The sequence below is a fragment of the Platichthys flesus genome, chromosome 14 (genome assembly GCF_949316205.1).
Source record: "Platichthys flesus chromosome 14, fPlaFle2.1, whole genome shotgun sequence".
In the NCBI taxonomy this organism is placed as follows: domain Eukaryota; kingdom Metazoa; phylum Chordata; class Actinopteri; order Pleuronectiformes; family Pleuronectidae; genus Platichthys; species Platichthys flesus.
This window is the reverse complement of record NC_084958.1, coordinates 11,593,650-11,611,390: the sequence shown is the minus strand read 5'-3', so window position 1 is coordinate 11,611,390 and position 17,741 is coordinate 11,593,650. Positions and strand designations below refer to the sequence as shown.

At 40.3% G+C, this 17,741-nt stretch overlaps 2 protein-coding genes across 2 annotated transcripts; both read left to right on the top strand.

The window, feature by feature from the left end:
* Nucleotides 1–4,987: 4,987 nt before the first annotated feature.
* On the top strand, nucleotides 4,988–6,919 carry LOC133968989 (C-C motif chemokine 20-like). The gene is made up of 4 exons (XM_062405290.1): nucleotides 4,988–5,115; nucleotides 5,262–5,361; nucleotides 6,284–6,358; nucleotides 6,444–6,919. The coding sequence occupies exons 1-4, from the start codon at nucleotides 5,034–5,036 to the stop codon at nucleotides 6,574–6,576; spliced, it is 390 nt and encodes a 129-aa protein (XP_062261274.1). The 5' UTR covers nucleotides 4,988–5,033; the 3' UTR covers nucleotides 6,577–6,919.
* Nucleotides 6,920–13,446: 6,527 nt separating this feature from the next.
* Nucleotides 13,447–14,661, top strand: LOC133968990 (C-C motif chemokine 4-like). The gene is made up of 3 exons (XM_062405291.1): nucleotides 13,447–13,626; nucleotides 13,745–13,853; nucleotides 14,056–14,661. Exons 1-3 carry the CDS (start codon nucleotides 13,485–13,487, stop codon nucleotides 14,189–14,191), a joined length of 387 nt encoding a protein of 128 aa, XP_062261275.1. The 5' UTR covers nucleotides 13,447–13,484; the 3' UTR covers nucleotides 14,192–14,661.
* The last annotated feature ends 3,080 nt before the right edge of the window (nucleotides 14,662–17,741 follow it).

The following is a 17,741-nucleotide window of genomic DNA, read 5'->3' as shown; positions in this document are numbered from 1 at the left end:
GCAGAAGTGCAACTTGGACTGTTACATCACAAGTTTTCTTATGATTTTCCACAATCATTCCTCATCCCCCCCGCAGCTACTTCAGTCACCCACACTCTGGACACACAGGGCAGATGGGATGTAGGAGGATACGGTGAGGACAGAATCTGCCGGGCTCACATAATCGTACATCAAGTAATTCACCGAAGCTCCTCAATAAAATATTAAAGAGTGCATTGTTTTCTGTGCCTCGTGGGCCTGACAGTCTGGAACAATGCTAATTATGATAAACTAGGTATTATTTTGTAGATCAGGGTACAGCCAAGTGCTCTGAGAGCTTTTCCCGTCTCCCTCGCGGCCTGAACCCTGCTCTGCGGTGAAATGCTCACTGACAAAACCCCTTTCCGAAGTTTGGAGGAAGTCTCTTGCAAATTTTAAACCGCTTTTATTCCAAGCTTCTCTGCCACGTTTGACATCTGGGGGTCAGAAAGCTGTCGTTTATATTCTTTTCTTGATGTGCGCGCTTGCATCCATGCCTATGTCCTAACCCCAAACCCACGCAGGTGACCGGAGGGGGCCATGTGTGTGGGTGGACAACTCAATGGTGAGCCCCTCTCTTTACCCTCACCCACCCCCCCTCCCCTTCCCTCTTTTCTTGGTCCCTGTCCACCAGTGTGAGTGCAAAAAGGAGCGAAGGGGGGCCGATGAAGACAAAAACACCCACTCTCAGCCAAACACACTGGCCGAGATTTTGCAGCTGCCAGTATACAAACTAAGTGAGACAATAGAATAGATGAAGAAGTAGCTTCTGAAAGATAATTAAATGGATTATCAGTAGAGAGAGTGTCACGCTTTAAGGGATTGACTGTTTAACCTGCTCTAATCAAAATGTTATATTAACAACAGCTCAGATGACGCATGATGATGATGCAGCAGTTTTAAAAGTAGTCATTAGAAGTGAAATAAATTCCCCTCAGCTAGAAGGCGCGTTTTAGTCTCTTTCAGCTTGTTGTTTTGGTTTCACAAAAGTGAAGCCAAAGCACCTCAATCGCCCCCTGGTGGCTTGTGGCAGTGCATGTCATAAACCCAGCCTCCTCCATGTTATTGGAAGGGAAATCAGTCAAAGTACATGTCAAATAAATAATTCTCAAACATTGTTTCTGTCATGTTAGATAGTTCTACACTGATGTTTGTTTTGCTCACGATTGGTTGAGTCTCTGCATCGGCAGGACCTTGATACCGCAGCTCCGCCCCCTGATTGCTACTGCGCACCCCCGGCTCCACGTGACGTATCTGCTCAAGAAGGCAGCATTTGCATCCGGGCTGTTTTGTCTTCTTTTCAGGGGAATGGGAGAAAAAGGACACAAATTATTTATCTTTACATACGGTCTGTGCTTCAGTTTCTCCACTCTCATCAACTCTATTTTTGAAGCAGCAGGCAGCCATTTCTAGTTTTAAAAGCTTTGATAAACACATTTTAAAGCCATTTACCAAGGTAACTAGTGATATGACACAGAGAATATCTGTGAGGCTTCCTATTTGTGAAGCTGAAACCGTTCAAAAAAAATTAAATGACAGATTATCGAAATGATTTCTGATTATTTTTCTGTTGACATACAATAATAATGATAGTAAAATAGGCCTGATTAAAACAGTATAGGTCTGCAACCTCACATGAAGATGGGAGTGTGTCCCTGTGTCTCTGTGCATCATTGATTAGATGGTGTTTTAGATGAAGTCTTCAACCCAGATCATTACCTTTGTCTTCATCAGTACAAGCAGTAAGTCACACAAACATGAGCACAAACACATGCAGAGAGGATGAAGCAGAAGCCACCAGTCATCTTAAGAGCACATTATCCATTACTGTTTTTCTGTTTGCTGTGTGGGTGAAGGTTTAGGTGACTGCTACACTGTCACTGTTAAAACTCAAGCGTCTCTGTCACTGAATGACATTGTACATCAGTGTGATAAACTTATTTCACACGTTGTGATATAAATAGTCTGGTTTGCAATATCACATATAACCGTAGCTGTCCCTATTGTTAAGGCGTCAAATAATCAGTTTGATGCGGGACATTTGCTTGGCGTCCACATCCATTCCAACACTGCCACCCTGAGGGAGAAGGTGGCAGCGGCTGCTGTAGGACATCATCAGACGAGGCATGAGTTTGTGTGATGTGCTAAATTGAGTTGTGTGGGCCTGACTGACACGTGGGAGGACAGAGGATCTCTCAAGGACGAGACAAGCTGGGCAAGTCATAACGAGAACATAATGAGTGATGATCTCACACTCTCACAAAATGACAAAGCACCAAAGCGTCAAAACTCATTTAAGCGTGTGGATGAGACAAGGTGACGTTCAGGCTGTGACACACAGTAACAACACTGACGTGTAACTGTATCAGCTCAATCTCTTGTAGACACAATGGAAATGCTCTAATTAATCAGCACAGAAAGGATTTGAACAATTATTACAGGGTTTGTTCTTGTACGACTGTTATGGCCATAGTGAGGCATATGATGATGAACATAAACAAACTAGCAGCAGTAAGTTGTTATTATTATTTCATTTTAATTTGATTCATTGCATTATTTATTTCCTTCCTGATTAGTTATATTTTATTATAATGTAAATAAAGATCCATTCATTGAAAGTTGGTTAAGTGTTAAAAGCAAACCCTTTTAATCTGTTTATTTTTTGTAAATCTTGTATCACTCTTAATTCCACTTGCATCCTCACATACTTAAGGGATATAATATAATATTTGATCTGATTTATATTGAGCTCTATTTTATTTAACTTATTCTTCTTATTTTTTATTTTCTGTGACCTTGCTCTTATTGCCAAGCTGACTTGTTCTTCTGGTCCAACACTTTTCATTGTTCCATTCACCCTTTGTTAACTAACGTTTAAAAATTTGAACTAGAATTAGTTTAGCTTGAGCAACACTGAGAAAAAAAAATCTAAAGTGTCAACAGAAATGGGAAGACAAAATAATCAATGGAAACAGATGAGAAAACAACTCACCAGGTGATACACGGTACCAGTTTGGGCCCCTGTAAGGAGACTGATCTGCTCATGTATCAATGGACTGACATCATCTCCAATTCTGTGTAGAGAGACAGTAGTTTCCCCTCTTTCAGTACATAACATGTTAATATCAAATTAACTTACAGACGTGATTTACCCATCATCCAAACCATTTTGTCATTTTATTTGATACGTCTATTGTGGAAAAACAACTGAAATATTGAAAGAGAAGGCATTTATTCAAACTACATATTTTCTCAACATCATAATGAGAACCACACTTGGCACATTAACCCACGAGCTTAACCCCTAAAATGTGTCAAATTAGGTCAAACGATTTAAATTTAATGTTGGGTTGCAGGAAATAAAAAACACATTTCTGGCATGTTCAAACATGTTGCTCTTTTCTATAAAGCAGGTTCCAGCAGGACTTCTCACCTCTCACCCCTCTTAGGACTCAGTTAAAGCTGCTTGTCTTCATATAGAGAGCCTGCATGTCTAGTGCAGATATCTCTGTCCCACTGACCACCTGTATATATCTCTGACCTCCTGACAGCACCAGTAGTTCACATGGGTCTTCTGAACAGGGCTCACTGGTTGTCCACTCGTGCCTGACACGAGGTGATGGTTCCTACGAAGTTGTGGCTCCAACTCGATGAAAAACTAATCCTCCATTAACCGTTGTTCAGTGTAATGTTTGCGGTTCTGCTTGTTTTTCTGTTACATTTATAACTCTTGTGCTCATGGTTTTATTTAATAATTGTACTTTTGTGAAGCAATTTCAGACTTTGCCATATGAAACTTTCTTTACTAAACAAACTGTACTTCCTGATCTACTCATCAGCCCTGTCCCCAGTCGTCTCCACACTTTGACGACAAGCATCTGTGTCCCTGAGGGTCCTTGAGCAAGACACTGAATCCCTATCAGTGGCCCTCGTCTGTGGCTGCCCTTCACACTTTCAATTTCCCTCTGAAAAGGGCAAACCGAAAAATAGATTTCTCCTTCAGGGATTATTTGAGTATCGCTCAGAACGGTGTGTGACGAAGAGGCACAGGCGGATTCCTCTCCTCCATAACCAGCCACTTTGCAAGAATATCAATCTGCAATCGCGCACTGTATGTAGTGCGTCTGCGGTACCAGGAGTCCCACGGCGCCTGTGCAGCACCATGAATGAGGCAGAAGCTTTCAATGCACTTCACTCTGCACGAGGTTTTGATGTTTATAACCACTGCCACTTACATCTTGTGTAGTTTTTGATGTATACATATATCACACGCTTTACATTTACAATTTAAGCTCACGTGCCTATCTGGGTCAGCTGAGCAACTTTTGGAGTCAGCTTTCTGCAGCCTAAGTAGGTCAGGCTAACAAGGAAGGGGGGGTTTGACAAGCCTCTCATACGCCATCAGTTCACACCACAAAACAATCTCAAGACTGCTGATTATGTGAAACACCATGACTACAGCTTTAAGCTACATGACAATGGACATCACCGTGACTTTTTGATACCTCTGGAAACACTAATACACCCACCCCCCCTCCAGATAAATGCAACATTCCGTGCCATTAATTCAATTCAAGCATTGTGTTGCAGGAAAATTGCTTGAGTGCTAAATACACCACAACTTACCGTAGCTGTGGAGGAATCTAAATTAAGAATGCATGACGATTGGAATCTGTTGTGCATGTGCAAAGAACTAAACAGTGAGTTTATTAACCCAAAAAGCATACATATAGCTGAGGGCCCACAGACATTGTGTTAACCAACTGCATCGTTGCACCAGTTTCACAGCCGTACTCTCGATGGCCCACATAAACAAATCTTCATGTCGAGCCTGGATTTGTAATCAAAGTGCAACTTCTGCACCTATGGTTGCGATGATGTAATAGTGGGTTTCCTGTCCTCGATTTAGGGGCCACATCTTATGAAACATGGGTAGTGTCACATTGGGGTGTGTATATATAAATGTGGGGTCATGTATTCAGTAAGTTGTTCTGCTGTGACTCTGCACCGTCAACATGGCTCCCAGAGGGACGATCACCATGACAATGGCTCTCCTCTGCTTCATACTGGGTTTACTCAGTCCAGCTCCAGCTACCTGTGAGTCCATTTCATCACATTTGACTGCAACCGATCAGATTAGAACACAGTTTATATATTTTTCTGTAGGATGCAATAAACTGAACTCCGTTGTTAATGATGTGTTTTGTGTGTTTGTGTGTGGCGGTGTTCCCAAATGAATAAAGCCTGTTGCACAAGCTACAACAGGAAGCCGGTGCCGTTCCAGCGTATCAAGGGCTACAAAGAACAGACCATCAAGGAGAACTGCAACATGGAGGCAATCATGTAAGACTCCAAACCTTTTCATCTCCAGCCATGCAAACACCAAAATCTGGCGAGTAGCACGGCACAGAGCCAAAGCCGTCTCCGGTGAATTTTGCACCTTAAAAATGAAATAGTTAGATATGATAATCGCAACTTTTTATCATCATTTGTTCCAAATCTTTTGCTTTATCTAGGATTAACAAAATCCAATTACTCAATTTTTCAATAGGTCTCAGCATCAACCCCTTTTGGGGTACTTATAGAAACGTGTCAATATTACCAACCATTGTCGTAATATTTAAAAGTCCCACACAACATGAAATATTTACCTCGTGCATTTGAGAAATTTGGCTCACTTGGGTGAACAGAAAATAAGATTTTGTAATGACATTTTTTTTAATTCTTCCAAATAAGTTGATAAATATAGTGTCTGTGTCTCTATTTTGAACCATCAAAATAAAGCATTTAATCGTGTTTATAATAGTATACATAAATTCATAACTTTAAAGGGGAAGATGTTTGATCTTCTGCAAATCTCAATAAATCATGTTTACAAATCATTTGCTCCTAATCTGTCTAGTCTCTATCTAACATCGGCAAAATCCAATCACACAATTATTCAATAAGTCTGACCATCAAACCGGAATATGGATCAAAATGTGTCAATATTTTCGTCATAATAAGATATGCAAATTGACAAAACATTATTTTTAGTAATTTTATCGAAAGTTTCTTTAACACTGCAACCACAAAGTAAATCACTGACTCATTTCAGAAAGTTGGTTTCCTTAGATCGACAGGATACGTGTTTTTGTGGTGAAACCTTTGTGGTTTAACTCTTCAGAATAGTTGAATAAAACCGTTTTTTGTATCTGGATTGAAAGTAGAATATAAAGAACAAAATACAGCTCTAAAGTATAAAAACTCTGTCTCTCTGTTGCAGTTTCTACACCATAAAGAACGCGATTTGTGTGACTCGGAGAGATGCGTGGGTGAAGAAAAATCTGAAATTACTCAGGTATGAGATTCTTATCCTAGTGTACATTCCAGCTGCGACAAGTTTCTCTGAGGGTGAGGAGTTTTCTGTTGTTTCTATGTTGCAGCTCCAAACTGAAGAGCATGTCCAAGCCCAACTCAGCTGCAACTCTGAGGAAGAAGAAGACAAATAATGACGGAAGCGGCTCTTTCTTCAGCAGCACAGAAACATTCCTGAACAGCACTGAGAGTTTCTACTAGGACCAAAGAAAAAAGGATTGTGGCCTCCGGGGTGTTTGAGAGAAATTGAAGCCACTGTAATCAAATCCTGTTGACGATAGAATCTCTGAAAAAGAGATGTTAATTACTTTTGCTTGGCTGAACATGTGCGGGATCAGAAATGAAACTTCATTATCATGACTTGAGAACCTGAGAGGAACAGCTTTGAGGCAGCTGGTGTAGATTAAGTTCTTCTGCCATTTAATCATGTTGAAGGGAGCATTTCTTCTTCTTTTTTTAATCATGCCTTTTCTGAATATTCATTTCCTTCCTATATGCGAATCTGCTTAACGCTTTTATTCCTATAAACAAATAAACCTTTGTGAGAGTTCTCCATTGTCGTCCACATTTGTTCATTCAAACAACGTCTCACTGAAATGTGCCCTGTAACTTTGAATGTCGCCAAAACATTATTTTACAACAGAATCAATTAGATGTTTCAAGCCATCATATGACATCTTGGCAGAAGACAACTCTTGACGTTAGGCCCATGACCGAGTCGATTGCTGCTCTGCATCATGCGTGTTTCATGGCGTGACTTGTGTGCCTGGATGCTGCCGGCATGTGTGCTAGAAGGTGTGTGAGAGTTTTTTCCGATGAGCTGTCCTGCCCTCGGAGCCCAACACATGCTAATGCACGACATGACTGACAGGGAGGCAGCATCTTGTGCTATTTCAGATCAGCTCCCCAAGGGGTTTGGTGCTCCAGACAAGGTGACCCCACTCAATGACACTCTCCTTTCAAGGAAGCTGCACTGCAGTACCTTAAAGTCTCCACCAGATGGGAGTCCTGATCTGTGCCTTCCAATGGCTACATTATGACGATGAGCACAGTTACTGCTGATTTCCCCAATTATCCAACACTGACAACGTGTGTGAAGGTGAAAATAAACATTTATTGTGTTTGCAGCAAACAGAAGAAACATTTGACCGTAAAACACAGACTTGATTTGTATCTCATAGAATGAAGAGACATTTAAATAATGCTAATTATAAATATTAAATACCATTTGCAGAGTGACACTAGCAAACATTTTTAATATGTTAAATTAATTGTAAATAAATTGTCTATAGATAATTCTAATGGTGAGTAGTGCTTGTCCTTGGGCTGGAGTCTGGTGTGACAGCAGTGATCTTCTTTGCTCTGCGGGCCTGACTGTAAAACACACCATGAAGAGATAACAGTTAAAAAGCTGTTTGACATGTTCCACAAACATCCAGATGTGGTAACTCATGACTGAGCAGCATTAAGAGTTGATATTGTAGATGGACTCAGATGTTCGACTCACTCTAGCTCCCTGATCTTCTCAGCCACCCAGTCCTGTTTCCAGTGGCTGCAGATGTCTCCCTCTGTCGTCTCGAATCTGGGAGATGGAACAAGAAATGATTAGTTTCGATCGCCAAACCTGCTTTAGTTCAAGACATTGCATCAACTGTATTAGGTTTTAATTATTACTCTCTGTATGATAAACCTAAGAGGTGGTTCTTACATGACAGCGCGGACGCAGGGCAGGTTCCTCCGCTGGATCCTGAAGCCGATGATGGGAGCGGAGACGTTCGCAGTACTGACCTTGGTGCAGCACTTGCTAAACTTCATTTGTGCTTTTGAGGAAAACAAAAAAAAGAAAATGTTGAGTCTATACAGTTTGATTTTCCTCAGAATATAAACATTTTTTTTGATGACCAGCAGAGTAGATACGGTGCAGGATCTCCAAAAGTCAACTCACCAGAAACTGTAGTAGCCATGGCAAGGATCCCAACGAGGACGGCCAGGCACGCAAGTCTGTTGTTGCAAAGCTGCATGGTCAATGTGAGACGTTCCAGAGGTTCTTAGCAGGAGATGCAGTGCGATGGATTTAGCAGAAAGAGACTGATCTTCTCAAACTCGTCCTCCAGGTTTTAAACCATAAAAAGAGGAACCAAGGCCTGCTAACAGGATGCATTTTCTCTCTTGGCTTTCTGCGATGTGTGTGTGTGTGTGTGTGTGTGTGTGTGTGTGTGTGTGTGTGTGTGTGTGTGTGTATGTGTGTGTGTGTGTATTTGCGTATGTGTGTGTGTGCGCGCATCAGGATGGGGGCATAGAACTCAGTTGCTGGAAATCTAGTTGTTCATTTCCTTTTTTGAAATTTGATCATGAAATGGATATAAATGGAAAAGAAATGTAACTTTAACTGTGGATCCAGTACAGATATATATTTCACTTATTCATTCAGAAAACCTAAAAAGCTGTTCAAATAAACATATTCACGTAGAAATAACACCACGTTGTAATCCACTAATACAGGTAATCGATTACAGCAGGTATAGACTACTTGCATATGTTTACTGGGACTGTGTTCAAATTATCATACTTTACTGGTGAATTGGGAAAGTAGGCTGCCTGTACAGGGCAACGTGAGATAATATAATACAAATCTATTTTATTTCATGTGTTTGACCTGTGAAAGAAATCGCTGGAGGAATGGTTATATTTTAAACAGTTGTGTTAATGTATTGTTTATTATAACTATCAATTACTTTTTAAACAATTTATACTACTAATATAATCTACAATCTCAATAGCGGTAAAACAGTACATTTAGGTTTGAATCCTGCTGATCTCAGCAATAATATAAAGGCCCTAATCATGTGCTAGTCACTCTACCCAGTGTGTCATCTCTCTCTCCGGACATCCCTGATCTTTCTCTGGTGTTGACCTTGCCGGTCAGGACAGCAGCAAGAAAAGGGGAAGGAAGGAGATCCCAAAGCTTTCCGGTGCAAACCACAAGTTTCTGAGCATCCTCCTCCCAGATTTGGTGATTTGTCACTGCAGTCACAAGTCTCAACTTGTTCCGCTGTGATTCAACCACACCGAAAACGCCTATAATGATATTGCAAGAATAACCTTTTCCTTAACACAGCACTGATTTCGAATTAGAATAGAGCTTCAGGTTCATTGCAGTGGTGCATTAGTAAGTAGCCGCCTTCACCCCCCAAACTGGGTTTGAAACACCAGACAGCTCTGCCTTTTCAACATTTTCAATCAATTGTATTACATAGAAATACTGTGGTGATGCTTCCCATCAAATTGTTCTGTCACTGTCGTCCAGGTTCTGTTAGTTCAAAAAGTTGCGGAGCTAATGCCGAGACTCTGGGGATTGTGTCACTGAGTCGTTTTGCAACCAGGTTCCTAAAGAAACGGAACTTATGATCTCAGACTTTTCCCCAGTAGCCGTGGGTGATGTCCAATGCAAAATTTCAAAAGAAAGTTATCTCAGTGACCTCTGATCCTCTCGGGAAGATACCAAACCACGTTTGCTTCATGTCACAGAAATGAGCAGATCATGTTGAGAAGATCAGCTGATAGCCAATGGGAAAGAGGAGATGAACATCACTGCATAGTTTACATGGTTTTAGATTTCTCACATATATGTTTACTTCAGCTTATGTTTCTTGATAATAAAGCAAACCTTCATATTAGTTTTATTGGAATAATCCTGTACTTTTTACCCATGCTACTAGAGAAACTATTAACGTACTTGAATAGATTCAGTGTAGCACAAAAACTGGTTAACACACTGAATATTACGGTAAAAAATAGATTTAACATTCATGAATAACCTTGAGAGGAAATTACCGTCCTTATCAATGGAAAATCCTTAAATATACAGAATTATGCTATTTAAACAAGAAGGTCTCAGAAACGTGTTCACCTTCGTCTTTGTAGTTTATATTTTACTAGATATTTTTCCCAACATTCTGTCAATTTTCATTTTTATGTGACGATTTAGATTATTTGTTTGCAGTAAATACATTTGATGATAATCTAATATAAGATGGAACACAACTTGCATTAAAATATGCAAAAAAATGACATTATATTCATCTGTTTTCAAATATTCTGGAAGACGACACTGTAATATAATCTGAATTAATGCATTTCAAAACAAACAGCTGTGAAACTACCAGCCTCTGTTGCCAGACGTGTGTCGGATTATAGTGAATAGATGGTGATAGAATACATAGTGAATTACACAGACATGACTTTACTGGTTTTGCTTATTCCTCTCTTTTCTAAATGGAACAAAAAAAAATCCTTGGTAGTGAAAAGCAGAAATGACAACTTCAAATGAGGAAGGAAGCAGGACCAGTGTGATCGGCTTCACTGTGCTAATGAGGATTATGACGATGGCAATATTGTGAAACCTGGTTTACTGTTACAGGATCTTGTCTCTCTGGATGTGTGCTGCCGGCTGGGCGTCGCCTCCGGCTCCTTCTCCTCTCGGCAGCCTGACTCCCATCATGGTGCTCACACCTCGGACAAACTTTGCTTGACTCTATTTGATATTTAAAAGTCTTTATTTTTGTGTCCGTCCGCCTGCACTCCTCAGCCTCACGTTACTGGTGCAGCTTCCCTTCGCTCTGTGTGGAAACACCGACCTGTTCCCTGGACTCTGATTCGACAAACAGCTCGTTTTGAGTTTTCTTTGTTATCCGTCAGCCTCTCCCTTTACATTATCTATTCAAGCACAACAATGACTGTGCTATTAATAATTGGTGTACACCTTCAACTAGTAGAAACCAATATTCTGATATAAAGACAATAGTCTGAAAAAGACACTGCCATCTACACAGCATCTTCTGATAAATTGAACCTAAATACAGTCAGAGTCAGAACAAGCAAATTAATGTGTAGTATTTGGATCATTGTCGCATCATGTAGAAATGTTCAAACGCATCATAATGTCTCTTTTGTTTGAGTTTTCAAATCATTTTGCGATATTGACAGTCATCACTTACCAACAGGTTCCAATATAAGGACGTGATTTTGGCGTGAGACATTAATCAGACAATGCTCTGTATGTAAATGGTATATGAATGGAGCACTCGATTAGCAACTCATGTAAACATTATACTCTGAATAATTCAAACAGTCAGGATATGGCTGTCCATGTCCGTGTCTCTGCAAAGTTTTAGTTTACACTTTCTGATCTGTGACAATCGAACCATTTTGATTTTTATTTGTTATTGAGTCCAGTCAGGGTTGCTCCACTGCATCATCATCATCTCCTATAGCATCATCCTGACTGGCTGCAAACTGATGGAGCAATAGGCCACTCGACTTGGAAGAACCATCCTACCTCAGCACTCTGCGGCACAACTAAGGGATATCAGTGATTTAATCCTGACTCATAATAATGGGCTGTCACAGGTTAGAGTCAATTAAACATAATGGACCATCTAGAAAATTCCACTTACACTGTCAGATTTAAAAGCCCCAGAACAACTGCTTTATCAGTGAGGGCTGTGAGATAACTTCCACAGTGACATGGTGGCTACAGGAGAGTCAATTCCTGATTGAACTCCACCTTTTACTGAACTTTTCTCTATGTTATGTCATTTCAACATTCACTTTTACTAAAGGATTGGTTCTTGTATGTGATGATCCACCCTGTGAACCTCAAATGGCCCATGATGGCCAATGTGTGAACGGGTTTCATGAGTGTTAGACAAAGTGTGAGATTTAGCATCGCTGTATGTACATTGTAAATGTCAACTGTAGTACAAGCTCTTTGAGTGTTCATGAAGAGGAGGAGAGTGCTGAATAATTACAGCCCATTTACCACTCATCTGAATAAGAGAGACTCATTCACACAACCAGCCTCCCACTCCTTGTTAGCTCTGTTGGACGCTGATGGAACTACATGACTAGAGCCTCTATAAGGGACAAACACAAAGTACAGCTGAACATAACATTATATCACATGGCTCACTTTTAACCTAATGAAACATTTCAATAATTTGCACCTAGTTTGACATTAAGAAATTCCCAGTCTGTAAACAAGTCTCTTCTGATCTGCTGCTTCTTACATCCCAATAACATTAGTCAATGTGTATTTGCCCTCAAAGAGAGGTACTCATACAAACCAGTGGCACACATTAGAGAGCATATATCCGCCGAAGGCAGAGCAGTCACCTAAAGGTCAATCAAGCTGATCAAACCAAATTTCAATGTGCACGGCCGGAGAATTTTTTTCATAATAAACAGGAGATGGCCTCTGACGACTTTCATCGTCCTGCTTCTTCAATCGAATCACAACATTGACAATGCTGGACTCCACAGGTTGCATCTGTTAATATAACTTCTGTCTAAGTGAAGCCATCAAGAAGGTTGACTGCACAACCAGGAAGTCACCAACAAACCTTCTACACGTGGAAATGTCTCTGCTGTCAGCCTCTTCCTCTAAACAGGTGACCACAAACAATGTGGTTAGTGCAGCAGCTTATGTTGTGCACTGTTTGTGTGTGTGTAGCCTCGCATATGCATGCCTGCAAATGCCATGAAACCAAAAATGTGGTATGTTTGCTCTGCCTGTAAGCTCTATGTACACAGGTATACACAAGCGTCGGAGGCTAAACCTCAGAAGCACAAGGAAGCTTCCATGTTCGAAAGTGAGATTTATTTCTCGAGTGTAGGAACACACCTTTACCTTTGCACAAAAGGTCTTCGAAGATTCTTTCGAGATGTTTTAATTGTCAGAGGACAGCACAGTTTCTACTTTATTGAAATCATTGGCTATTTTACTGACAAAACTGGAATGTGGGGGAAAGTGTCACTAAATATAAACTGATCCCTTTAAAAAAACATAAATCTATTGAGACAGTAATACCATACAGATTAATCATCAAGTCGCAGGTTATAGGAAATTAATACATTATTATTTTGAATTTTAAATACTAGTACAGGTGCAAAGCCTATAATCCCTCCACATTGGAAATGCATTGACTCACACAGACCACAACTTTTTGAGTAGAGGGCTCAGGACCACTCCACTGTGGGAGGAAATATGTTCTCTACTTTCCAGGCGTGTGCACATCTGTGGGCGCAGCACACTAGACGGTTTTAAACTGATGTGTGTCGGTGGGTTTAAAAAGGACTTGCAGAGCAAACTACACACCATATCTTTTTTTAGCCCGACAGACACAATGTCTCTTCTCAACTTTGTCTCACTTGTACTTATAGCCACCATGCTGTCCACAGCCTCAGCTCAAGGTAAGGCCAATTATCATGCTTTTATCCATGTGAGTTTTCATGCAGTTTTTTATAATATGGTTCAATGTTCTTGTTAATGTCAGATTATGACGATTCATTTTTTGTGTCATGTACACAGGTGGGATCGCCAGCTGTTGTCGCAAAGCTTTAAGCACTCAAATCCACAGAGACCTTCTGAAGAATTACTATGTACAAGAACAGCCAGCGTGTGCTCTACATATAGTTGTGTAAGTCAGCAAATCTATCGAGCGTTGGATTAGTGAGCAAACTTTGTCTTCACATAGTCCCAAAATGTTAAATGTAGAATATTTACATGCAGTTGTCTTTATTTCAGGCTTAGGGTTGAAATCTTTGAAACAATCACCCCCCTCAAGAAATGTTACAACCTGTCACTGACTGGATGTTTTTCTGTGATGTGATTTTCAATAGCTTCACCACGCTGAAAGGCAGAAAGATCTGCTCTGACCCAACCAATCTGTGGACAGAGACAAGCATGGCCTACCTGGATGGCAAGAATTGGCAGAGGCAGAATTTGACCTCACACCGCCGCCGCCGACGCCACTGACCCAGCGTCCACCCTCATGCTGAGAAAAAGGCCACTGAGTTATTTCAGAAAAAGTAGTTGAATTAATTTGAATATGATACTATATATGCCTATCTATCTAATTTTAAATTCTATGATGAATATCTGACCTTGATGTAAATATGTAAATAATTTGTCACATTGTTCATGGTACAGTGATACTGAGAATCATTAAAATCGTCAAAGTGCAATGGCTGTTCTCTTCTCATGTTTGGAAAGGCTGGGTGAGGTGAGGGGAAGTCAATTCTACACATGGAACCTTTAAGTGGGGTTGTATGAAAAGGAGACGGGAGCCAGTGGAAGAAGTATGATGAGGCCTCAGCTAAGAGGGGATACCACACTGAGAAATAATCCTACACTGAAAAGCATCAGCAGAATGAACTTCAATTATTAAAAGTAAAAGTGACTGGAGTCTTGTAGACTAATGAGTGTTGCATCATTCTATAATGTCTAATTAGGATTTCACTACGGCAAATAAAAGCTCATTTTAAATGAATTTAAAAGTATTTTGGTGAAGTTTAATCTATAAAAATGCATTTTATCTTCAAAGTTCAACGGGGCTTCTGGCAATGGTATTGAATATAAACCGGTTCTCACAAAATTGCTGTTGCCATGGACTAAAGTAATAAGCCAATCTCCATTATACCCCCTATATTCTAAACTTGGTATTGCGACTTTATCAGAGTGTTCTTATCTTAAACTGTGTTTGTTTGTTATTTCGCAGACTTATACAAAAACTACTGCATAGAATACCACAAAACTTAGTGGAAGGATGTGGTATGGGTCAGGGACGTCCCTGTTAAATATGTGGCTATGGATCTGTGGGCGGATCCGGGGGGGGCATTTAAAATATTTTCATTGTTTTGTCAGAGAATAATTCATTGATCTTCATGATACAATCTGGCATGTTTAGTGTTATATAATTATAGTATATTTGTATAATGTGTTGTATAATAGTCTAACAGGATGTGAGGTTACTCACTGCAGAGCTTGCTCTCTAACCGCAGACACAACGTGTTAATTCCACCCTCATTAAAGCCACTAAATAGAAACGAAAAGTACACACTCTATAGACCATGGCTGAGTCATTCACAGTGTAGTCAGTTACATGTGTTCCACCTCTGCTAATGGCCTCAATGTTCCACCGCCCCTCACTGCGATGGTGTGAGGGGCGGCATGGTGGGCTCCAGGCTGGAAGATGGACGTTGTTGGGGCTTTCACTTCACATGTTTCCATAATTTGTTGGCGCTAAAAAAAGCTGCTAACATTGTGTGGGTTGTCAGTGAGCTACAGCTGGGGACGATTTGACGGTGGAAGGTTTGAGGTTGATGCACAGTTTGCTCAAACCACAGTGTGATGGGTTTTCCCCACGGCTTGCCTAGACCTTGGAGGCACATCATTGCCTCTTGTGTGACGAATATAAATGTTATTCAATGTTAATATGAGTGTGAACACACTGCAAATGGGATATAAACCTGTGGGTATAACATTATCAGAACAACAACATATATTTCGCATTGACCAAACTTATGATAATATGTTATCATTCCACTTTATCTAATGTGGTATAGTTATTAATCTTATGTAGGTTTCATGCATATTCATGGCTTTGTATTGTATATGAGAGTTGTGTTGTATTTTTTGATTATTATAATGTATTTTAATGATGAGTTATTAACTTGTTATTATTGGATAATCATGAGTTTTTTGTACAGATAGGTTTTATGTCAGGTTGCCTTGTAGGATCTGGCTAATGAGCTTATACAGGTAACTTTGGCTTATTAACAATATTTTGTCTCTTGAATAGTGAACACTGTCTCTCAAATAACTAGTAACTATGGTAAATGGTAAATGGATTTGTATTTATATAGCGCTTTTCTAGTCTTGATGACCACTCAAAGCGCTTTACACTACAGTTTCACATTCACCCATTCACACACACATTCATACAGTGCATCTATCCCAGCACTTTGTTATTCTATTGGGGCCATTCAGGGTTCAGCATCTTGCTCAAGGACACTTCGGCATGCAGATTGTTCAGACTGGGGATCGAACCACCGACCTTCAGGTTGGAGGACGACCACTCTACCCCACAGCCACAGGGCTGAACTATGAGTAAATTGTCATTATAAGTGTCAAATATTCTGTCCAAAAAAGTGTCATGATAGTGACATTATTTTACCACTATATTAAAGTACACAATGAGGAGTATAGTACATGACCTACCTGAACATGAATAATTCATACAATCCATGTGAAACCTGTGGTGTGGGAGTATGAGGAGTAATCATTACTATGATTGTGTGTGTGTGTGTGTGTGTGTGTGTGTTTGTGTGTGTGTGTGTGTGTGTGTGTGTGTGAGTGTGTGTGTGCGTATGTGTGCCCCAGTGATATGTTCAGTCAGATGTGTGGAGTTGAGAGAGGGGGGCGGGAGATTCATTGTCCTGAAGCTAAGAGCAGATCTCCAGTGTACACATGCTGTACATACATCTCCATACGTGTCACTTCCTGTCTGTATACATGCAGGTGTATGTCGGACCCTGACGTGGGTTTATTTGTAAGTCACAGTGGCTCCTCTAATTCATTTAATGTTGTAAAATCTTCCTTTAAAATCCTTATGAGTAGTTTGACTGTCAATTTCCTCCATGATCTTCAGATTCTATTCAGATGAAACGTTGCAGCTGAGATTGTTTGCTCATTTAAAAGAGTCTGTTTCATTTCTTTTAGAGCAACAACCTCAATTAATCTTAAAGGTGAGTCTAAAGCAACACTAATTAATTTCTTGGCAGCATGAGAATATCCCAACAGGCCGTAAACACAACATTAATATATTATCTCCCAGTTAATTTGCCAAAGAGGTGAGCAAAGGGCTTATGATTTAACCATCCACCAGACATGGAGCAACATTAGCATTCATTTGGAGTCATGTTTATGGCCACTTGATGAATGTACGCCTAATATTAACTCTATTATGGTTCTGTTCTGGTTTCAGCCGACTCCTGAGGGAATATGTGGGTCTAGAGCAAATGTTCACCAGCCGATGTCTCCCGTTTAATTCTGAGCAGGTTAAAAGTGGTGTTTGTTTGTTTTGTTTGTTCAGAAATCTGATTTCTAATGTGGCTTGAGATACAGATATGAGAGATACAGCGAGAGTGATGCAAAGTGAAACGTTGAGCTAAAAGAAGATAAAACTGTCACTTTATGTTGAAGGGAACTACCTAACTACCTTTCGCCTCAACAAGGTATTTCTCTATATTCTTTAAATAAATCTATCGATTGGTGCGTCAGTAGTCCTGTATTGTGCATCACCTGGTTTCCCCCCACACTCGTATTAGACAGTCCTGTAATGTTTCATGGTCACTGACGCATAACGGAACGATTTTCTCAGAAGAGAGGACACAGTTCTGCTAACTCTCTTCTGCCGGATTAGCCACAGACACATACATGATAATGCTCGATCAAACAACGCAGGATGTGCTGCTGGTACGGCAGACTCTGTTTCAAAGAAAACCACACACTGAGACACAAGGGC